The sequence below is a fragment of the Engystomops pustulosus genome, chromosome 3, assembly GCF_040894005.1.
Source record: "Engystomops pustulosus chromosome 3, aEngPut4.maternal, whole genome shotgun sequence".
Taxonomy (NCBI): Eukaryota; Metazoa; Chordata; class Amphibia; order Anura; family Leptodactylidae; genus Engystomops; species Engystomops pustulosus.
Window position 1 is genome coordinate 189,179,251 of NC_092413.1, and position 24,644 is coordinate 189,203,894.

Consider the following 24,644-nt stretch of genomic DNA (forward strand, 5'->3'; position numbering starts at 1 on the left):
ATAGACTAAAGTACTAATCTATATGTATATATGTAATTGTATATATTCTTTGTAGCACAAGAAATGCCCTGTTTGAAGGAACGGCAGAAAGTGCTTAGTGCTGGGAAAGCTGCACCCGGAACGTTTCTGCCAGACTGTGATGAAAAGGGCAACTACAGTCCAAAGCAGTGTCATGGCAGCACCGGACACTGCTGGTGTGTTCAGGAAAATGGTGAAGAGATTCCTGGTTCCAGAACCCCACCTGGAAAGCCGGCCCCAACATGTGGAGCTACAGGTAGGAACTGAGCTGGGCTTGTATTTCCATGGAGGGAGAGGAGTGAGAAGCGCTCATCTCTCCTCCCTCCTCCTCTTGGCTGTGTGCTACTCCCAGGTTCCAGCCCGAGGAGCACGCAGCCTTCTCAATGTGGCCTTATAGGGGTTTTCCTGCCTAGACTATTTATGACACATCCCTAGGATGAGGGTCTTACTTCTGGGAGCAGAACTTATCCCAGTAAGGGCGGGGGGGGGGTCCGCTGTGAAACATACCACTGCCTGGCTGAAAGGCGAGTATGCTGTACATGCGCGCACACTCTCCATTCAACCATATGGCAGGTTGTGTGCTATAATCTCTGCTATTTTTGTCACTCGCATAGTGTTGAATTGAGAGTGGCCATTCAGTAAGTCATGTGTAATCCAGTGGCAGATCTCTATGACTAGGTCCGCTAGTGTCCATCCACCTGTGACTAATTTACACATAACTTGCAAGTACTTAATGTAGGTTATCATATCCATTTCCAAAGTCACAGAGGTTGACCAGTCATTTCAAGTTTCCCACTATCAACAGGATAGTGAATAACTTACTGAATTGTGAGGGTCCCAGTGGTGACACAGACAGAAGTAGCTGTGCTATCTATGTCATTGCCAAAGAGATGAATAGAGCCACGGGGAGATTTATCAGTGTTTCTACACAAGTTTTTATGCAAAACTACGCCAGGTCGGGCTTGTGGTAGCTTTGCCTTACGTCACATCTGCACGACAGTACATCAGGGGGTTTAAGCCTCTTGATTAACCAACCCAATTTTTTTTCATATGACATGGACACGGAGAAACGGCTATAATAAATGTTCCCCACAGTGTGCCCAGTTTCTCTATTCATTTTGGGTCATCCCTTTTTATGATCCCACCACTGGGTCCCCCACAAGTTATCCACTATTCTGCAGACAGAACAAAATTTGTACTGACTGTAAAACACATTTAGGTAACTTTTTAAGACAATGGTAGAAAAAAAATCGCCACTTATCATCTGCCCTCAGCACAAGAAACGCCCTGCTTGAAAGAACGTCAGAAAGTGCTTAGCGCTGGTAGACCGGCTCCAGGAGCATTTCTGCCGGACTGTGATGAAAAGGGCAACTACAATCCCAAGCAGTGTCATGGAAGCACCGGACATTGCTGGTGTGTTAAAGAAAATGGTGAAGAGATCCCTGGTACCAGAACCCCACCTGGACAACAAGCCCCAACATGTGGAGCTACAGGTAGGAACGTACTTTACTCTTACATCACTCTCTATGCTTTTACATTATTACACACTTATATTAGTAATACTTTGGGTACCTATATTTATGTATCAGCTTGGAAACCTATTTTGCAATTCATTTTTATGATATTTTGAAGTAACATGGGGAATGGTGTTTTTTAACCATGGATTCCTCTGTAAGACGAGTTAGGAAGTTACGGTTAACTTTACTTCTTGCAGACTTAACTATAACCACAGAAGAAAACACACTGCTGTTTAGTACTAAATAATCCACACACTATTACCCCTTGTTGTTGTATAGCGGTTGTATTAGCTGAAACACCTTGTACAAGAGAACGGCAGAAAGTGCTGGGTGCGGGACAGCCGATGCGAGGAGCGTTTTTACCTGACTGTGATGAGAGAGGCAACTACAGTCCAAAGCAGTGTCATGGCAGCACCGGGCACTGCTGGTGTGTTACCAAAGCTGGTGAAGAGATAGCGGGTACAAGGACGGCACCTGGGCAGTCACCTCAGACGTGTGAGGTCACAGGTATGAAACTACAATCCACAAAAAATAAACTCTCCTCTTTTCTTTTCTAATTTTTTTAAATTCTTAGCGCCTATCCCACATAAGCATCTCCAGAAACGATGTTATATATTTTATTAATGAAAAATGCCCATTTTTCAGCTTACATGCCCCTACACCTTCCTGACACAGAAGAACTGTGTACAATCCAAATCTATGGAGAGGGGAGGGGGAGGTGGAAACAGCCTGGTGTGCAGCACTGACATTCATCTGCAAAAAAACTGGAATATGAAGTTCATTTGTTACTGGCTATGGAGTCATGATAAAACTGCTATAGTGTGGGCTTGTTATCACTCTTCTCCCAGCTGCAGTGTCCTGCTCGCAAATCCTTCTATGTAGACTCCATGGTGTAGACTCCTTGGTAAATGTGGGGCACATTTACCAAGAGTAGTGCAAATTGCACTAAATGCAGTTTGCCTATGTATAATGCAGGGGGCGCCAAATTCAGAATTTCTGGAGCCCATTCTTCATGAATCTGGCGCCCCCTGCACTAACAGAGTTCACCAACTTTTTGTGGTGCACCTTTAACATAAAGCATGCGACAGACTTTGCAAGATATATGTGACTGAGCACGGGAACGCCCCTAATTTGTGTCGCCCGATGTCTAGTACAGCTATTCCATAAATTGGTTGCATGCTACACAAATGTGGGCAAGCAGTTTGCACCTAAAAGATCGTGCAAAGTCCGACAGAAAACAGATGCACGGCCCTTAGTAAATATGCCCCATTCTCTGTAGAAAAAGGAGGAATGCTCCAGTCCTAAGGAGCTGAAATATCACTCGACACATTTATAATAAAGGCATTTTCTTTTTTTCACTACAAATTTTTGGCTTGCTGCATTATCTTTTTTACTATCAATTGATATATTTTGCCTTTGACCTGTTCTTGCACCTACCAAACATTTTTGCTATTAGTGCTGTTTTTCCTCCTTTTAGTGTGATATAGGTTCCCTGGCTTTGTACTTAAAGGGGTTGTCCGAGTTTTGAAAAAGAACTATAGGTGGCCGGGAGCGGGCTGCTTAAAACAATAAAGCTGTACTTACCTTCCGGTGCCCTCCAGTATCCAGCGCTGCTGTCGATCCGGTCAGGGCGCCATGTAAACAAACATGGCCGCCGGAGCACCGCGGCATTCAGATTCCGGCCGGACCCGACAACCTTCCGGGCCACATTCACAATGCTGTGAACAGGGAGGGATAGGTGTACCCAGCCACGGCCAGCCGGAAGCTGAATGCAGCTGCTCCGGCGGCCATGTTTGTTTACATGGCGCCCGGACCGGAGCGACAGCAGCGCTGGATACCGGAGGGCACCTGAAGGTAAGTAAATCTTTATTGTTTTAAGCAGCCCGCTCCCGGCCACCTATAGTTTTTTTTCGGAACTCTCGGACAACCCCTTTAAGTAGAATCTGTATGCAAGCCGGAACTGTATATTTCATAATTGTAACTCCAGGCAGAATTTTATTTTGTCCCAATTATTATCAATAAAATATCATTACATACATCTTACAGCTGATCATTGCAGTCTGACGGTAAAGCATCCAGAGACTTCATCAGAGGTCACACTGGGCAGAGGGGTTCGTCTGTAACTAAGGGTCATCTGTAAGGTGTGTGTCCTTAAGTAGGGGACCGCATATATATATATATATATATATATATATATATACACGTGTAAATACGGGGTATAACAAAGATATCAGGACGGCAACTTAAAAATCTTAAATGGGAAATCCCATTTTTTACGGCAGATTCGCATTCCCAAGGAAAAATTACATTCATTTGACTTTGGTCTTTTTCAATTTCTAAGTTACAAAACAAATGGCCAATTGCAGGAAAAGAAAAGAAAAAAAAAGTTAAATTAGGAAAGCATTTTTGAAACAACAGCAGTATACATTTTTCAGAATAGCATCCAAAAAGACTTGGAACCAATGGGGCAGATTTACTTACCCGGTCCATTCGCGATCCAGCGGCGCGTACTCTGCGGTGGATTCGGGTCCGGCTGGGATTCACTAAGGTGAAGTCCGCTGAAATGCACTCAAGTACACCGGCCTATTCCTGGTGAAGGTAAGTGTAAGCTCCGCGACACTTTTTGTTTTTTAAATGCGGCGGTTTTTCCGAATCCGTCGGGTTTTCGTTCGGCCACACCCCCCGATTTCCGTCGCGTGCATGCCAGCGCCGATGCGCCAAAATCCGATCGTGTGCAAAATCCCGGGGCAATACAGGGAAAATCGGCGCAAATCGGAAATATTCGGGTAACACGTCGGGAAAACGCGAAACGGGCCCTTAGTAAATGACCCCCAATATGTTCAAGTTCATATATGGTGACTGCTTGTGGTGACCATCTCCAACACATGCTTGAATTACTAGACTTTATGAGCTTACTGCTGATATAAAAAATTATACATTAATTGCAGTATAACATCAAATCCTCATAAAAACTGAAATCTATTGTAAATCAGTTGGGCCATGATGATTCTGTCTGTGCCTCTCCCCATTATTTTATGTTCCCCATAAGAAATATTGTAAAAAATGTCAAGATAAGTGACCCATTTATGGTATGTTTCCCCAGTGTGTTAGGGTAACAGTACTAACATTGGTGTCATCCAATTTATAGACATGTTTACTATAATTTGTAAGGTGCTACAGAATTTGATGGCGCTATATAAATAAAGCTTATTATTATATTACTATCTTGTACATTATATCTTAGATCCCGTGACGTGCCATTATGCAGTAGCCGTGGTCAAAAAATCAAGTACATTCCAGTTTAACCAACTGAAGGGCAAAAGATCTTGTCATTCTGCGGTGGGAGAGTCGGCTGGTTGGGTTGCTCCTATGAGTGCACTCCTCGACAAGAAATTCCTGTTATGGGAAGGACCTGCAAAAAAATCTTTTGAAAAAGGTAAGATTAGTACAAGAGAGTTCAGATGAAGAACCAAACTCTAAGGGTGATTTATCACATGGCGTTTTTAATCCGTTTTTAAGCATGAGTTTTTAAAAATGCATCCGTTTTTGACTGTAAACAGGTTATAAGCAGCCAACTGCATGGAAACAGTCAAAAACAGATGCGTTTTTAAAAAACGCCATGTGTGGCATCACCCTAATTCCTACCTATGTTTGGTTCCATTGTAAATATACATTTTCTAATCAATAGTGAAACATATGAATTATTATCCTCCTTATTTTGAAGAAGTTTATAATTCAGGTGGCATAAGTTTGCTTGAAAAGATTACTTTCTGCTGTATGATTTGGAGAGTTGAGGTGCCAGTAAGATGTCATAGGGTTGAATACATAAACATGGGGTGAGGGAAACACTTGTCTATTGCTGCGCCACATTTATCACAGTGATGATGAATCCTGAATCCTACTTTTAGTTGGTCTAAACTGTGCGGTCGATTTCATACAAGCCACACCCCTTTTCACGCAATGCCACACCCATTTCCCCAGAAGGCCACGCCCCTTTTCAGGACAAGTCAGAAAACTGCAAAAAAAAAGTCTAAAACTGTGATGCAAGGCATTTTAGACAGTGTTTTTGGCGCAAAACCACCAGAATTGTGGTTTAATAAATCCCCCCCACTGTGTCTGGGGGTGCAGGGTGGTTGACAAAGCTCCAGATTCTTATGGTAAAATTCCAAATCGTGAGTTTATTCACTCGAAATACAGATATGCTTGTGCAGCAGATAAGCAAAAGCAGAAAATAGACACCTGCCCGTCAGGGCTCTAACTAAACATTTGTAGGTTACCTAACAATTGAACTGTATAAAAAGAACTGCTCCTTGCATGTTATATTAGATAGAAAGAACCCCCCCCCCCCTTGTGTAATTGTCTATAAAGGTGGTTGTCATGTACAAATTTCCTACAGTTGTATCATATTGTGTAGTATCACCTATTACAATGTGGTCACAACAGTCCACTGTCCAGCGTTCTACTGGCTTTCCACTATCTGTTAGGCTGCAGTTACACGTTAAAATTTTGAAACGCGATTAGAACGCAAGTGGAAGGGCATGGCCCAATGGCATATGCGTTTCCATTGAAACGCATGCGATTGGTAAGTATCACCCGGTGTTTTGCATTGTGTACATGCAAAACACCAGGTGCTTGTTACCAATTGCACGCGTTTCAATAGAAACGCATATGCCATCGGGCCAAATCCTGACTACTTGCATCTGGATTGCATTTCTAAATGCAAAGTGTGAATGCAGCCTTAAATTGGGGTAACTCTACCTATTGTTATCCCTACAAATGTATAAAATATTACTAGGTGTGATATAAAGGAACCAAGAAGAAATTCCACTGGTGTTACCTAAAAAAACTTTTAGTAAAAAATACACTATCCTTATGTTTTATATATAAACAATAAAAGTTAAATTTTAACCTTTTCACTCACAACTTTCCCTCTTTCTCAATCCCTCCTCTTACTGACATACTTAATGCAGTGGTTTACACCTGTGAGTGTTTCACCTCTATTCGCAGAGTCTCATCAAATCCCAGTCACTTGAGTTTCCTCAGGAATATCCATAATGTTGGAACTTTGAAGGGATGGGAATGGCAAGTCCCACAACCAGTCTACTAAAAATTCCCTAAAAATACAACCCAATACATTTAATAAATGCCTGGTGAATGTAACCCCTCGGCTTTGCTTGCAGTAGAAATGTGAAGAGGCACTGTCCTCTTTGTACCATATTTTTCGGACTATAAGGCGCACAAAATATCCTTTGATTCTCTTAGAAGTCAAAAGTGCGCCTTATGGTCCGGTGAGCCTTATATATGAACCGTACTTACAGACAACAGCTGCCTTGAACTGTGCACAGGTCTGCCACCTGCTGGTCATTCATCCTTATAATCAGGTGCGCCTTATATATGAACTTAGACGTTTTAGCAGGCATTTATTGAAAGTGCGCCTTATAATCCGGTGTGCCTTATAGTCCAAAAAATATACAGTATATCAGGCACTTTGATATCAGGTGAGACAATTCTACTTAAGGCGTAGTGTAACCTGCGTCAGGAACTCCACCCCCACTCCACCCACTTGGCGAGGAGGTGGGGAAATGGGGAGCAAAGTCACGATTCTTGGCCATTGGTAGATTCCTTATTGTAGGTTTATTATATCTGGATTTTAGACATCTGGGTGAGATGTACACCTTCTCCATTACCTGACCAGCCTTCAACTTACAATGGTCATGGATAAACTTTTAACAAAATAATCTTCTTCTTCTTTTAATATGGATATTATGTTGTGGATTATTCTACTACACATTTGGTTTGTTCCTATGAGGTTTTCTTCTGTAGTTTATTATTTGCATGTAATAATACTGTGTACTTCTATGTAATATGTTCTCTTGACTGGATGACTATAAGTTGATGTCTCTCATTTCTACCATAGCTGCTTCCGAGTTCTTCTCTGCCAGCTGTGCCCCAGGAGCCAAGGAAGAAAACTTGTGTAAGCAGTGTGCAGGACAGCAAGATAAGTGTAAGCAAAGTCCTGGAGAACCGTACTATGGAGATGAGGGAGCCTTCCGGTGAGTGGGGATGTAGTAAAGGACTACATCTACAAACGCTAGCCTGCTCCGGAAACTGATACTGAGACATCTTAGAAAGGACAATAATCTGACATCAATTGAAACCATTATCGTGACTTGGTAAAAACGCTAATGAGATTCAGACACTCTTAGATTCCACGCAAAAAGTAGGCCTTTGTTATCTTAAAGGAAACCTACCATGAGGAATCTACCATCAGAAGTAGATGTGATAGTAGATTCCTCCTGCCTCTGCTCTAATCTGTAATTGAATAATCCTGGAACCTAAACTGTTAAAAACTTTATTTTAGTAATTTGTAAATTAACGGCAGAGGCTACTGGGGTGTGGAGAAGCCTTAGCTCCCAGTGTCAGGCCAGGCTAGGACACGCCCTAGTAGCCTCTGCAGTTAATTTACATATTACTAAAATAAAGTTTTTAACAAAAGTAATCTAAGTAAAAAAGAGTATACGTGGCACATCCCATAAAACTTCAAAACTTTAGCCATGACTAAGGCTTGAGAGCAAGCTGAAACGCGTAGGTGGATTACCTACATGTCACTTTTCCTGCACTTTTTTTTAATGTAAGAAGAATAAAGTTTTGAAGTTTTATGGGATGTGCCACGTATACTCTTTTTTACTTGGATTACTTTTGGACAAACAAGCCAGCAACACGTGGGCACTCCAAACAAGCCTCCACTATCCTCAAAGCAAGTTTCTGGATATAAGGGTATGTGAGACATTTTACAGTTTAGGTTCCAGGATTATTAAATTACAGATTAGGGCAGAGGCAGGAGGAATCTACCATAATATCTACTTCTGATTCTGGGTTCTCTGGCAGCACAGATCACTGGATCTTTCATCCTGCACTGAACATACAGTCATTTACTAAATGCAGTTCCCTAATTGTGCCCACAGCGCACATATGACCCTTACCTGACAGATAAATTCAATATGAGTTTTACATCCTCACATCCATACTAACGTGCCTTACAGTTAGGGTACAGTCAGACGGCCGCCCACAGGGAAAAGGTAAAGCATGTTCTATCTTTCCCCTGTGTGTGCGGCCGTGCGCGGCTTTTCTCTATGAGGGGGTCAACTCCACCTCCTCTCCAGCGGTATGTCCGCACGCCCGGCCGGCATATGGCTGTGTAAATGTACCCTTACAGTGACCTAAATACACAAATCTGCTTCCTCTAATTACAAACACATCACATAGTCCCTCCTCTGCACCCATTGATGACCCAGCATGACATGACTGACCCGTCATGTACAGTTTTATCATGACAACCAGAGTGCAGGGTTGAAGGGAGAGGCGCTGAGGCAAGTACAAAGCAGAGGAGAGTAGGTAAAAAACAGCAATAAGGTAATGAATGTATATAGGAAAATGTGTTAAAGCTATAGAAAAAACTTTATACGTTTACAGTTACACTTTAACACCTTAACGACACAGCCTAAAATGGTCTTCAGGACACAAGGACACAGATCTTTTTATGTTTTTTTCCTGCTCAAATTCCAAAAGATATAACTTTTTTATTTTTTTATCTAACATGGGCATGTAATGGCTTGTTTTTTTGCGATTTGCATTTTCAAATGGTTTTATTTTTATGGCATGAGGATTCAAATTTATTAACCCTTTCCTGCAACCATACAGAATAAAACAGCTGTTTTGCCGCTTGCTTTTTTAAACATTTAATCAGTTCACCACACACTATAATAAACATGAAATAATTATTCTATAGTTTAGTATGGTTAAGGAGATTCTAAACATGTACAAGTTTTCTTATATTTTACTACTTTTTATGGAAACCGCATTTGCATAAGTGTCGCCATATTCTGAGAGCTTTAACTTTTTTATTCCTCAATCAAAAAAGAGTTATTAGGGCTTGTTTATAGCAGGAAAAAGGGAGCAGTTATATTGGTGCTATTATAGGGTACATCTTACATCTGACTTTTAGATCGCTATGTATTACATTTTATTTGAACGTAGGAAGCACTAAAATTGCAATTTTTAGTTAGTTTGTTATTTTTTATACACCTGACAATATGGGTATAATGTAATAGATGCTAAAATAGAATAATTAAATCAATCTGTTTTATGCTGTCCGGTTGCAGGAAAGGGGTAATAAATTTGAATCCTCATGCTATTTTTACCATAAAAATAAACCCATTGGAAAATACAAATCTTTCCACAAAACAAGACACTGTATAATCTGCTAAGCTCCTCCTGCTCTATAACATGCTGCCTGCAGATAGGACACTATGTACAATCTGCTAAGCTCATCCTGCTCTATAACATGCTGCCTGCAGATAGGACACTATGTACAAGCTGCTCAGCTTCTCCTACTCTATAACATGCTGCCTGCAGATAGGACACTATGTACAATCTGCTAAGCTCATCCTGCTCTATAACATGCTGCCTGCAGATAGGACAATATATACAATCTGCTCAGCTCCTCCTGCTCTATAACATGCTGCCTGCAGATAGGACACTATGTACAATCTGCTAAGCTCCTCCTGCTCTATAACATGCTGCCTGCAGATAGGGCACTATGTACAGTCTGCTCAGCTTCTCCTACTCTATAACATGCTGCCTGCAGATAGGACACTATGTACAATCTGTTCTTCTGCTTCTCCTCTATAATATGCTGACACTATTATTACTATATGTACTTTCTTTTTGGGACAGGTGTTTGAGAGAGGATAAAGGCGATGTGGCTTTTGTGGAGCACACAGTATTATCAGGTAACGTAATATTAACAATTCACTCAAATAATAATGTTTCTCAAAATTACCGTTGCATGTTTCTGTTATTTATGGTTCAATATATTTTCCTATTTTCATAATCTAATTGCAACATTCCATTCTACCTGCTGAAGTACATTACAACCAATGCTATTATTGTTTATGTTATTTAGGCAATAATGTTAATTGTTTTCTCTGTAATAAAAAATATTAGTGGAATCTTGTTGTTTAGTTATGAGGTAATTTGGGTAAAAAGGATATTATGAAGGATATTCAGGGACCACAATACACTACATGCAAAATCCACAGGCAAAATATATATCCTTATGAAATAAAAACTACTGTAAATTCATCTGCAAGCTCCCTGATATAGTCAGAAGAGTGCTCCATAGTACCAGATTATATAGAACGTACATGGTGCCAAAGAAGGAATGTATTCACCAGTGCTGCAAGTCCAGCTACAATCATAGAAAAGTGTTTTCACACTGCTGTGCCGTTAGATGTCCGCACTGAACTCCCTCCCTGCTGCTCTGAGTGATTACTGTAGTATCCAACTAGAAGCTTGCTGCAGCTTACTCAGAGCAATGGGTAGGAGCCATGGAGCAGTTGAATACAGAAATGGAATAGCACATCAATGTGAGAACACCCCAGTGCACATAGTCCAGCTACAATGCTGGAGTATAAATACCTTTAGTTGTGGTCCTGCTGCTATGAACAATTCACACAATCTTCTCAGTGCACTTAATAAGTGCTCAGCAAATATAGAAGGGGGGAATGCAGGGACGTAACTAGGAGAGGCAGGGCCCCATGCCAGACTTCTGTATGGGGCCCCCTATCTCCCCTAGGAAAAATAGATATTTGTATACGCACACATTTGTACACTCTTACACACTTGTAAGCACATATATACATTTATACACTTACCTCTCCCCCAACATTTCTTATCAAAGCTACTGATTCCTGCTGTGTACTGTGGAAGATGTGCAGTATTGTATACATATTATGGTGTACAATGTTCAGCATAATATGTATATAATGGGGCACATCCTCCATTCTCCAGTGTGTCAGGTCGGATGTCGGGCCCCTTGACACTGCAGGCCCCATAGCAGCTGCTATGGCTGCTATCACTGTGGATACGCCCGCTAGAGGGTGAACCTGCTTGTTCACAAGTGTTTTTTTCCTTTCTACAACTCCTTTATATGAATATTTCGGTCATTGTGTAAATAAGGGCGGGCTAAAAAGTTGCATATAAAGAAAAAAAACTGCACCAACATACTCAGACATACTCCTTGTGTACCAGGAACCCGGGTCCTATGCTATGCTGTCTTCATTTCTGGAATCATTAAGGAACCAGCAATCTCTTATAACTCCCAGATTTGAGAATGTGTTTTGTAAAAGGGTGGTTCAATAAGTACCCAGGATAGAAATGAAGACACCATTTAAAGAAAAATATATATATTTTTCAACATAGTCCCATTTTAGAAAGATACACGTTTCCCAACGTTCCTGCCATTTTTTTAACCCCTCCAAAATATAGAATTTGTCGAACTTCCCAAAATACGCCTATGTCTCGTCGATGACTTCCTCATTTGAGCTACATTTAGGGGACAAGAAAAAGTTGCAGGGAGCCAGATCAGGTGAATACGGGGGGTGCGGCAGCAATTCATAACACAATTCAAGCTGTTTGGCGCAACAACTCCGGATGAATGTGCTGCTGCGTTATCGTTGTGAAACGGCACCTTCTTTTTCACCAAATGCGACCGTGTCTCCTTCAATTTTTTGTCAAAGCGGACCAATAACTAATTGTAGCAATGTCCAGTGATTGTTCTTATATTTTCTAAAAAATCCATGAGGATGACAGTGTTTGCATCCTAAGAAAACATTGCCATGAACTTTTCGGCCTATGGGACTGTCTTCTCCTTCTTTGGAGCAGATTCACTGGGAGAAATCCATTATTTTGATTGTTCCTTAGTTTCTGGTGTGTAATGATGAATCCAAGTTTCATCAACCATGACAACTCAACGCAAAAACTCCTTTGGATCTCGCTTAAATTGCTCCAAACACTGCTTCGAAGTTAACAGCCGCATCCGCTTGTTGTCCACCGTCAGCACCCATTGGGACTACAATTTTTTACCTATGGCCTCTGCTACTTTGCGCACTTTCGATTAGCGAGTATCATGTTGTGGACTTTTTGAATGATTTCCTCGGTAACCACGTCTGCCGGGCGTCCTGGTAGCTCCTCATCAAAAGCGGATGTTCGCCCACGTTTAAATTTGTTGAACCAATATCTAACTGTGGTCATAGATGGCGAATTGTCCCCACAAACAGCATCCAACTTTGCTTTTATCTCCTCGCATTTTTTCCCATCCAAAAGCAAAAAGCGATTTACTGAACGATACTACTTTTCCATCTTAGCGAAAATCACGAAACACGTCTTACTCAAACGGCTGCCAAATCCAAACTAACCTATCAATCAGTCTGCAATTTGTTTTACCGTCGTTTGATAGATGGCAGCACACGATGATGACACCAACTTCCCTCAGGAATGCCCTCTGTCCTCAAACACGGGTACTTATTGAACCGCCTCGTAATTTACTGTGAAGTTACAAAATTGCTTCACAGATGCGATCAAATGTGTAGGTTTTCTTTTTATTATTTTATATTTATTTTTAATTTTTAATTGATTTTATATTCTCAGTACCTTCCTTCTTATGTTTTCATCATATTATTGATATCAGTTCTTATCTTTATTCTATAAATTTTTTTAATTGTTAATTAACCCTTATTTTCCATTTTACACATACCAATGTCAAATTCTCCACTATTAATAAAGACACAAATATAAGTACTATATGATAAAGCACACATAGATTTACTCTTGGCCTCAAATTCGAGCTTTCTGTCTTAACTCTGTGTTTTGCTCTTCAGGACAATACTCAGACAATTATGAGTTGCTGTGTCCAGACAAAACTAGAAAACCATTGAGCCAATATGAACACTGTCATTTTGGAAAAGTCCCCAGACCTGCTGTGGTGACCAGACACACTGGGAGAAAGACTAAGGATATCACTGACTATCTCCTTGAAGCCCAGGTAGATAAAGTTATCCATGTTAAAAAGTAAAGCACACATTGTGGTGGGTATTTATCAGGACCAAAGTGGCGTAGAAACCCTGAAATAATCACAAATTCTATCGCATAGCAATCCCGTCCCCATTCCACCACCTCCACGCCAAGCTGCGCTGGATGTGTGGTGGGGCTATCAAATGCCGATACATGATAAATGCACCCCCCCCCCCAGTGTAACTAGCACACAGAGTATATAATGGTAAGTGGCACCAGTTTGCAGTTTGGGGAGGAATCTGCAATAGGAGAAAAACTGCTGTTTTATGAGTCTTACCATAAGTTTCTGGGTTCTTTTTCCAAATTTAAGGTGGTGTTCTAAAGTTCTAAAGAGAATTAACTGAACATCCACAATATTAAAGGGTAACTTAACTTTTGAAGCGAAGCTATTTTTTTTAATCTCAGAAATTATTAGACCAGGGGATTATAGTAAACTTTGTAATATACTTAAGTAAAGTAGCTTCTCTGTGTCATTTTATGCTTCTTTCTCCTGCATTGAGCAGTGTTTCCAAAAGTCTTCCTCTTTTGGAAACACTTCAGACAGATAAGGAGGCTAATGATTAACTCTTTTCATACCTAGATAATCCCCTTTGATGATTTAGCTTTAAGAGGAGAGTAGATTATTAAGTGTCTGTAAGGAGTTAAGCCATTGGATACTTTATCAGGTTCCTTTATATCTCTCTGTCAGTGGATGCAGGTCAGTAAACTCATTTAAACAAACTGCGTAAATAAGGAGGAAAGGCACAGGAAAAGGAAGGAACAGGAACATATAGTATTTTTTTAAAAAGTTGACTATTATCTTCTGCTCTATTGATTTATGCAAATTAATCAAAAACTTTGTTACACTTTGAATTCCAGATAATTCCTTTTAATTATAGTCACCACATAACATAAGTAAAGGAATTAAATGTAAGACTTGTCCGTGTGACTTTGTATATTTTATCCAATCTCAGAAAAAAGAATGTAAACTTTTCAGCTCTACTCATGGGAAGAATCCACCTGACACAACCACCACGTTGACATCTCTTCCATTAGCGATGGACACTTTCCTGTTTTTGGGACCAGAATTGTTTAACGCCATGAAAAGAATGCATGGTAGGGACATTGGGTGATTTAAGAGTAGGTAGGCACCTCTGCATGTGTTTCAATATTCTGAATTTTTTAATAGGAGAACCTCTTCCATCCAACAAGGAGGTACGCTGGTGTCCACAAAGCAGTGATGAGAAGAAGAAATGTGATGACTGGTCTGCAGTGAGTGGGGGCGCTATTAAATGCACAGAGCCATTTACAACACTGCAATGCATTGAAAAGGTCCTGGTAAGTAATCCTTAGTAGCAGGAACAAGAAACATCCAGGTTATCTCCAAGATGGTGAGTAGTCATATGGACATCAGTAATGTTTTTTCTTTGCAGAAAGGGGAAGCTGAAGCAGTGACCCTCAATGTGGAGAACATGTACACAGCTCTGAAGTGTGGGCTCGTCCCAATTGTTGAGGAGTACCACAATAAAGGTAACTAGAGCAAGATTTTGGATTTGTACTCTGTTTCGCCCAGCATCTACAAAATGTGGCCCAACTTGAAGCCATCTGAAGCTTCCATCTACAGAAGTTAGGAGACAACTAGATGCATATGTTCAAAATCCATAATGAGCCAAGAGGGTGGACAATGAAGACTTTTTAGCACTTACTTACTCGTAATTAATTCAGTAGTTCAGGAGATGGGTAGCCTACATACAATATGCCTACAAAAAAAACATTAAATAAATACAATTACGCTCTAAAGATCCCTTGTTTTCAGCAATTTTGGATAAATTCTTTAGGGATCTACTCTGACACCATCGCCCTCACAATGGTTAAATAGATCATCAATGCTATGCCGACTGGAAGAAATCTCTGCGCTAAGGCTTTTAAGGCCTTAACTCCATCCCCCTCTCTGACTGTTCCTTTGTTTCAATGTTATATTATGCGAGGCCCACCCCCAAATCCACATGTCTATGTACCCATGTCTTCATTTTCACCATTGTGACATAAGAAATATTCTAAGTTTACCTGTATGTTTCCATATGATTTGTTTTTAAATCTAAAAACTTACCATTCAAGACAATTTTTTTTAAAGGGAACTTGTCACTATTGGGATGTTTTTCGTAGTGCCCAGATTCACACAGACATAGTAAAGTATAATCCAAAACAGTTTCTATAAAATAAATGACTTTTATGGTTAGTGAAATAAATTATTTTGAACTTTACCTGGCTCCCTGCCAGCTTTCTTCCTTAAGTCCCAGGGGTGTGTCACCCTCTATATTAAAATCAAAGAGCATTCAAAGAGCTTCGAAAGGAGCACAGCTGCCTGAGCAGCAACAGGGAGACGATGCAAACGATATAGTTAGCTGCGTACCCGACTCACTGCCAAGCAATCAGACGAGCAGTGCGGACGGCCCGTCTTCACTGCTATCTGCACATGTCAAGTATAAGCTGCTGACCGCCCAGCTTGCATGTGACACTCAGCAAAAACAGGAGGAGGGAAGGGGCTGGAAGGGGGTGGGCACTCTGCAACTTTCAACATACACCCCTGGGACTCAATGAAGAAAGCTGGTATGGAGGCAGGTAACGTTCAATATAATTTGTTTCACTAACCATAAAAGTAATTGATTTTATAAACAATGTTTTGGATTATGCTTTACGAATTCTATGTGAACCAAGGGCACTACTAAAAACTGCTCTCTGCTGACAGGTTCCCTTGATGGACAACAATGCTACTGCAGAGATCTCTGTTAACTGTAATTGGTGTCTGTCAAGCATCTTTATAGAATCTATAACTTTGTCAGGCAAAAAGTTTCTGTATGCCGGACTTTTAGCTTGGAGATGTGACATGTCCTACACAGCTGTGAACATAAATTTCTATTGACTATTGATATGTTTTCTATTTTTGCTAGATGACTTCAACCCATGTCAGAGTCGTGGAGCCCAAATAAAAGGTAAAATTCAGTCTGAATAAATCACTGAAGCATGAGAAATCTGGAAGGGATCAACCAACTGTCCATTGATATTGTATCCATAACTAGTTTTTATGTGTCCATAGCGTTGTATGTGAGGTGCTTATTGGATGCACCACTGGGAGTTATTATACAGTAACAATGTATATCAGATTTCTATTTTTAGCTTTTTGATGCCGTAGGATTTGTGTTGTGATTCATTCCTCTAAAATTATAACTTCTGTCACATTAACTATATGATATTTGTGCATGGCGTAGATTTTGGCACAGTCAAGGCAGTGGCTGTTGTAAAGAAGAGAGACAAAGATATCAATTGGAACAATCTTAAAGGCAAGAAGTCGTGTCACACTGGTGTCGGCCACCTGGCGGGATGGGTCGTCCCCGTTAGCCTGATTAATAAGCAGAGCAGAACATGTGACGTTGGTGAGTAGATCACAAGCCATGGCTATATGGACACTTTGCCACAGCATTGAGAAGCAATGCAGAATGCCTTTCTTGTGTTTGTGTCCTGAGCAGAGTCCTACTTTAATCAGAGCTGTGCCCCTGGATCAACGACTAAATCCAATCTCTGCAAACTGTGCATTGGTGATCCACAAAACACCAAAGCAAAGACAAAGTGCTCTCCAAATGACAAAGAGGCGTACTACGGCAACGAAGGGGCCATCAGGTAACGTGAACTTAAGAGAATGATACTATTTGTTTTTCTTTCCTTACTATTATTACACTAGGAACTAGAAAATATGTAGATACACAGCACATTTCTGTTTTCAATGACTTTGCAGCTTATTTCTTATTTCCTAACTATTACCATATATACTCAAGTATAAGCCTAGTTTTTCAGCACAAAAAAAATGTGCTAAAAACCCAAACTCGGCTTATACTCGAGATAAAAAATATATAACACTCACCTCTACAGCTTTCCCCGCTGCTGGCTATATACTGGGGCAGGGGGCTGGCTATATACTGGGGGATATGGGCTGGCAGGCTATATACTGGGGAATATGGGCTGGCAGGCTATATACTGGGGGCAGGTGCTGGCTATATACTATGGGGCAGGGTCCGGCAGGCTATATAATGGGGAGGCTGTGACCAATGCATTTCCCACCCTTGGCTTATACTTGAGTCGATAGGTTTTCCCAGGTTTCTGTGGTAAAATTAAGGTCCTCGGATTATACTTGGGTCGTCTTATACTCCAGTATATACGGTAATTCAAAATTGTTCCATCTTCATATGTTGTCTTGTGGATTGTTATGTTGACATTCAAGGAGTTGGCCACTAATAAGAAACTTTACCAAGGCCCATATTGTACTTGCCCTTGTAAGCTTTCTCTGTAGTGTGTGAGAGCTGCAGATCATGTGACTGGCAGCCTGACTTGGGACTTCCTTTGACATCCTGTGCTCTCCTGGTTTTTGGCAGATCAATCCATTCACTTGATACTTCATGCACATCCCCTTGCTGATAACCACTCAATTGACAGTGGGGCACACACTGACATCCGCATAACCCACAAAAGGCTGACATGGAAGTGATTATTAAGGAAGGGCATGGGCACAGTATCAAGTGAACATCTCTCTTAAACTGCCAGAAGTAGGCAGGACCCGGGATCTCACTGGAATTTCCGGTGGGCCATGTGATCCCTAACTCACCTGGAATGCAGAGAAATGTATTCCCGGATAAGTATAATATGTATAGATATATATATATTTTAGTAGCCAACCCTTTTAACATAAAAACTACATTTTTGTAATATTTTAATTACCATCATTATGATAGTTTGCTTACATTTTTAGTATTCAGCTCATTTGAATTTTTACTTTGACATCTTCTGTATTTGAATTCTGACTGTAGGTGTCTGGCAGAGAAAGGAGATGTGGCTTTTGTGCCTCACACCGCTGTATTTGAAAACACAGATGGTAAGACAACCATGCTCAGCAAAATTACAATACGTAGGAATAAAAACTGCAATGCAATCTGGGCGCAATCTGGGCATGGTGTAGAGCAGGGGTAACTATGTTTTCCATTTTTGTCTGGAAATCTACATTTACATATTGTATTATTGTAATGTGATATTCTGAGGACATACAGTGGGTACGGAAAGTATTCAGAATACTTTACATTTTTTACTCTTTTTTTCATAGCAGCCAATTGATGAAATCAAAAGTTCTTTTTTGCTCATTATTGTACCATGTTCACATAAAAAACTGATATGTAGATATTTTTCCTAATTTATTAAACACAAAAAACTTAAAATATCACTTGGTAATAAGAATTTAGACCCTTTGCTCAGTATTGAGTAGAAGCAGCTTTGGAGCTGGTGCAGCCAGGAGTCTTCTTGGGAATGATACAACAAGTCTTTCACGCCTGGATTTGGGGATCCTCTGCCTCTTCCTTGCAGATCCTCTCCAGTTCCCTCAGGTTGGATGGTGAACGTTGGTGGAAGCCATTTTCTAGTCTCTCCAGAAATGCTCCATTGGGTTTAGGTCTGGTCTCTGGCTGGGTCAGTCAGGAATGGTCACAGAGATGTTCTCTGCTGTGTTATTATAGCTGTGTGCTTAGGGTCATTGTCTTGTTGGAAGGTGAACCTACGGCCCAGTCTGGGGTCCAGAGCATCTGGAAGAGGTTTTCATCCAGGATATCTCTGTACTTGGCGGTATTCATCTTTCCCTCAATTGTAACCAGTCATCCTAATCTTGCTGGATTACAGAAAAACATATTTATATTAGTTGATGCCACATATATTGGTCAACATATATAAATATCTGACTATAACAGGTGGTCATCCAAACATATAGGGGCAGAATTTTAATCACCTGTCGACAAAGGACACACATTAGACTCAGTTCACACTTACATTTGGGGTTTTCATTATTTTTCCATAGAGCAAAACAGAAATGTAAGGTGAATGGAGGGTCTTCCGTTTACCTTCTGTTTCCCAAAGTGTATGGAGGTTTCCTAAACTCCTAAACTGATTGGTCAGTATGGGTTTCATATGGGTTCCAGGAGTGTGGAAGAACAGGAGACCACCACAAGGAAAATTTTTCTTGGTTACCCCAGCCGTGAATTCCTGTAAAACACCATTAATACATGAATAATAACCAAAAACAATAAGGTACACATGACAAATGATTTGATTTGTCTTTCAGGTAAAAATCCTGCTCTATGGGCAAAGGATTTAAAGTCCACAGATTTTGAGTTGCTATGCCCTGATGGATCTCGTGCCCCTGTCAGTAACTACAAAAACTGCAAACTTGCCGGCATCCCTCCTCGAGCTGTCGTCACCCGGAAGGACAGTGCCAGCGATGTAACTAAAATTATTGTTAACCAGCAGGTAAGTGCTGCGTATGGATCAACCAATAGATACATCAATTGTCTAAGAAAGTTGTGTATTTTGTATTTAGCTCTCAACATTTGTTTTACTATAATAAAGGAAATCTATCATCAAAATCCATCATGATATACCAGGGACACTTACTTATCGATCCAGGCACCATGACTGTGGCAAACTTTTTATATTTGTTATCCATGGCCTCCATCCTTCTAAAATAAACTTTTACAATTATGCTAATGAGCCTCAAGGGCCACTGGGGCACATCCCAGAACCCCTCAGTGCTGTAGATTCACAGGCTATTGCAATGTGCAGGAGCATTTCCCCCCTCCTAATGTGTGCTGAAATTTCATGTGTTGGCATGAGATAACATAGGGCAGAGGGAGGGGAAAGTGCTGAGGGAGCAGAGGTGCAGGGTGAGACAATGTCATATCCTGTGAATCTGCATCATGGAGGGTCTCTGGTAACTCCCTCAGTAGCCCCATTAGGCTCATTAGCATAATTTTCATGAATGGATAACAAATATAAGAAGAATACCACATGGTGCTTGGATCTATGAGTAACTGCCTCTAGACTATCCATGCCTGATTTCGGGGGTAGATTTCCTATAATAACAATAACATGTGTTGACATATGAATATGAATATTAGACATTTTCAGAGAAATATTTGTATCTTGTTCTCTCTAGCTCTATCTACAGATAGAGTCATATTGTCAAAATGTCATAGATTTGTGAGGAATAGCTCTGAAGTTCCTGGGCCTCAAGGCAATGTCGGTCTGACCCAATCAGAACATTTCCAAAATGCTCAGTCTTTTGGAGTGTCTCCCGCATGCATTGGCTGCAAACTACAAAATTTAGGACAAACAAATAAAAGTGAATCTGTGACAGCTAATGTCCTTTTGGAAGATTGATCCGGACATCTTTAATAATGTTATTTTGTCCAAGCCTTCATAGGTCAGAGCTTTGGGTCCTACACAATATTAGGGAGTTGAAATCAGTTTTACTGATGGTAGATGTGTCCTACTAAGAAGTTCCCGAGGAATGATGTTCCTCGGGACTTCTTTAAAGTAACTCTATACACCGCAATTGCAGCAATTATAAAAATTATGTTAATTACCCTGGGGTGCTTGGGAAACACCCCTGGAGCGCCTCAGAGTACCATTACAGTAAAACGTCATTGACCTTTAATCCCAATATTTGCTCTTCCTCAGTCTCTCTTTGGGCGTAAAGGATTTCAGAAGGACATATTTCAGATGTTTTCTTCAAGTAACGGACAAAACCTCCTCTTCAGCGATAACACACAATGCTTGATCGAGTTTGATAGGATGATAGAAAAAGACATCATGGAGGATTATTTTGGCAAAACCTATTATACGGCTGTGCACAGTGATAACCACTGCTTCCCACCATCAGGTACAGGGTCTTAATTTCCAGAAATGTGATGAATTATTTCATTTTATAATTTCATGAATTGAAAGATTCTGTGGGATTTTAGCAAAGTCTTTTTTTTTTCCTGGCTTACTGAAGGTATTTTATTACCAGGAATGAACGAACCTTCTATTGACGTAATGAATTCCAAAAATCTAAAGAGTTTGCGAGTATGTAGGAAAATATACTAAAAATATTGAAAAATATATTAACATAATAATAAATCTTTAATTATATATTTATATAGTGCCATGATATTACAAAGCATTTTACAGATCATTGGGAACTTATACAAATAATATAAGACACTACCAAGTAAAGGATTTAAAGGACATCTACCACCAGGATCAAGGATTGTAAACCAAGCACACTGACATACTGGTGTGTGCCCTCTCTGGCATGATCTCCTCTTCTCTTAGCATCTTATACCCTAGTTTTTGCAAAAAAATGCTTTTAAAATTATGCAAATGAGCCCCTCAGGCTCATTTGCATATCTTTTGAAGCATTTTTTTCTAAAAATAAGGGCATAAGAAGCTTAAAGAAGAGCAGGTCCTGACAGAGGGGGCACACACCAGTGTGCCAGTGTGCTTGGTTTACAATCCTTCATCCTGGTGGTAGATGTCCATTATATATTATATATACATATATATTAATGTGAAGACATTGGCTTACACCATTTTTAAAGGAAATCTACCACTAAAAAGGCTGCAAATACTCATCTCCGCTCCTCTTCACCTTGATCCCGGCACTGTCTTACGCTAGTCTTGACAAGCAGGAATCACCTAGAAAACAAACTTATAATTAGCAGTATGGAGTGCAGGGAAAAGATGTCCTGGACTCTGGGTGGCTAATTATGACACACCCCCGCACTTCCCTCTCCCAGCATGGTGAAGTCACACGAGAGCTGTTAATTCCTGCCTCTTGCATGACGTCACCTCGTTCTGCCATGCTCCCATCATGGGAGAGGGAGGTGAGGGGTGTGCATAATTAGCAGCCCGGAGCCCCAGACATCTTGTCCCCGCACTCCGTGCTGCTAATTATAAGTTTGTTTTCTAGGCAATCCTGGTTTGTCAAGACTAATAACAGACAACGCCGGGATCAAGGTAAAGAGGAGGGGAGGTGAGTATTTGCAGCTTTTTATTGTTGGTTTTTAGTGGTAGATTTCCTTTAAATTATTATTGTTGTAAGTTTTCAACAACCTTGTATGGGTCAACCGTTTTTTGGCTACTGCATATTGTAGTGCAGGACTCCTACTGATCAAATGTATCACCACCTGCGATTGGTAAAAAAAAAAGTATCCAGACTAATGAGATGTGTCACAATAAATCAAAACCCATACATCAATAATAACAGAAATGTACATATGGGGATGTAGTCTTACGCATGTCTACTAAAGCAAGTTTTAATAAAATGTTTGAAGATTTATTAATTTTATCTTCTCTTTGTATCTCCAGCACTGGCCTCTGCTTGCTCCTTCCATCACTGCTGAGAGGACGTAGTCATCATCTTCTCCATCTCTTTTGCTTTTACTGGTTTTCATTTCTGGTCTTACAAACCTCAGATTTACCAATAAACATTTTGAATTTCCTGCACGTGGTTCTTTTGTCATTGTTGATTACTTTATCATATTGAAATGATATGTAGCCCCCATATGTATGTTATACTCTCACCAGCCACTTTATTAGGTACACCTGTCCAACTGCTCGTTAACACTTAATCTCTAATCAGCCAATCACATGGCAGCAACTCAGTGCATTTAGGCATGTAGACATGGTCAAGACAATCTCCTGCAGTTCAAACTGAGCATCAGTATGGGGAAGAAAGGTGATTTGAGGCCTTTGAACGTGGCATGGTTGTTGGTGCCAGAAGGGCTGGTCTGAGTATTTCAGAAACTGCTGATCTACTGGGATTTTCCCGCACAACCATCTCTAGGGTTTACAGAGAATGGTCCGAAAAAGAAAAAACTTCCAGTGAGCGGCAGTTCTGTGGGCGGAAATGCCTTGTTGATGCCAGAGGTCAGAGGAGAATGGGCAGACTGGTTCGAGCTGATAGAAAGGCAACAATGACTCAAATCGCCACCCGTTACAACCAAGGTAGGCAGAAGAGCATCTCTGAACGCACAGTACGTCCTTTGGATTGTAAAAATATTTTGCAATACAAATGAACAAATTTGAATATTTTTGATCATGAGAACAGGAGTCCCCTGAATTCCTTATCATGAATTCAGTAAATGCCAAGGTGGTTGAACATGTCAGGCTCTCTTCATTCACGTCTATAGAACATCAGAGCCGATGCCGTAACTTGTGGCTGCTGGGTCCCAATGCAGAATTTGTACCAAGCCCAAATAGTTCAAGTTTCTTTATATAGGGAACGGACACCGTATAGACCCCCAAAGGCACCTTGGCCCAGGTATAACTGCATCCTCTGCAACCCAAGATACATCTCTGTTTGTAGAATAGTCAAACTTTCTTACTAAGAAATTCTTCTAACGCCCGGAGAAGTGAAATCTGCCCCACTATGTCAGCAAGACTGCAACTTGTGTAGGTCCAGAGGAAGGACCCTCATTTATCAGGCAATAATGGTATGTCCTACTATTTACCACATGTGAATACTCCTAGAGAGAGAATATTTTTGATTACCTTCAAAAACCCCAGTGATCAGTGGAACATGTTTAAATGTCATCTGTAGTACAAAATGCTTAAATAATAGTAATCGATTTGAGTCATTAGTCATATGTATTCATATTTTTATGAAATTCTGAAATTTTGCTGCTGGCGCAACAGCTTTATAAATGCTTGGGAAGAAAAACTATTTTCCGTTGTGACACATTCAGGATCCAGAGTAAATGAATAGAGAAGTACAACATTTCTCCGGCACAGAGCTCCTGTATACTTTCTCCCCTACCGAAAAACTCAATGTTACTTTTGGCAAAGAGAACAAATATTAGTAAAACTTTTGCAGTTGCATAACTTTCCCTACATGTCATAATTCACATGGAAAAAGACTGTAATGGTACATTCCCTTTCCCAAAAAAACTCTTAAGTTGTCACTTTTTTTCTACTTACTGATGGGAACATTGAAGACAGTACCAGCCATGAGGCAAAAGTATTTAAAAAATGACCCTGTACACCACCTTTCTGACAGTGGGGAGATTTGGGCACATAAACAATTAGTGTATTGTATAGGGTTTGGCTATTGGGTAAGATTACAAAGAGTTAATCTTATATATTGATGTCTATATATATATATGTCTCTAATACATTAGGAGACATGTCATATCTGACCCTATGGAAGCTATACAGTTGAGATGGCAAAATATTAGATTAATGTAATGTGTGTGTTGTAGCAGCTTATTGACCCTCTGCAAAGTGTCTCCTGTGGAGGGATAAGCTATCACCAAAGGTGTGTGTCAGCAATTATACTCCTCCTTTTCAAACATATCCACACGTACA

The 24,644-nt window shown here is 40.5% G+C and overlaps 1 protein-coding gene across 1 annotated transcript in view; it reads left to right on the top strand.

Annotated features, from left to right (window-relative positions):
• The window catches only part of LOC140122894 (saxiphilin-like), a 45,596-nt gene extending 24,198 nt beyond the window's left edge, over positions 1 to 21,398 (top strand). Inside the window, exons 7-22 of the mRNA XM_072144136.1 lie at positions 56 to 274; positions 1,293 to 1,511; positions 4,780 to 4,971; positions 7,453 to 7,588; positions 10,272 to 10,327; positions 13,256 to 13,419; positions 14,402 to 14,543; positions 14,617 to 14,765; positions 14,861 to 14,957; positions 16,379 to 16,420; positions 16,697 to 16,861; positions 16,955 to 17,105; positions 18,287 to 18,351; positions 19,582 to 19,766; positions 20,976 to 21,177; positions 21,292 to 21,398. Of these exons, the coding sequence (XP_072000237.1) occupies positions 56 to 274; positions 1,293 to 1,511; positions 4,780 to 4,971; positions 7,453 to 7,588; positions 10,272 to 10,327; positions 13,256 to 13,419; positions 14,402 to 14,543; positions 14,617 to 14,765; positions 14,861 to 14,957; positions 16,379 to 16,420; positions 16,697 to 16,861; positions 16,955 to 17,105; positions 18,287 to 18,351; positions 19,582 to 19,766; positions 20,976 to 21,177; positions 21,292 to 21,383 (2,276 nt within the window). The 3' untranslated portion in view covers positions 21,384 to 21,398. The remainder of the gene's footprint in view (positions 1 to 55; positions 275 to 1,292; positions 1,512 to 4,779; positions 4,972 to 7,452; positions 7,589 to 10,271; positions 10,328 to 13,255; positions 13,420 to 14,401; positions 14,544 to 14,616; positions 14,766 to 14,860; positions 14,958 to 16,378; positions 16,421 to 16,696; positions 16,862 to 16,954; positions 17,106 to 18,286; positions 18,352 to 19,581; positions 19,767 to 20,975; positions 21,178 to 21,291) is intronic.
• The last annotated feature ends 3,246 nt before the right edge of the window (positions 21,399 to 24,644 follow it).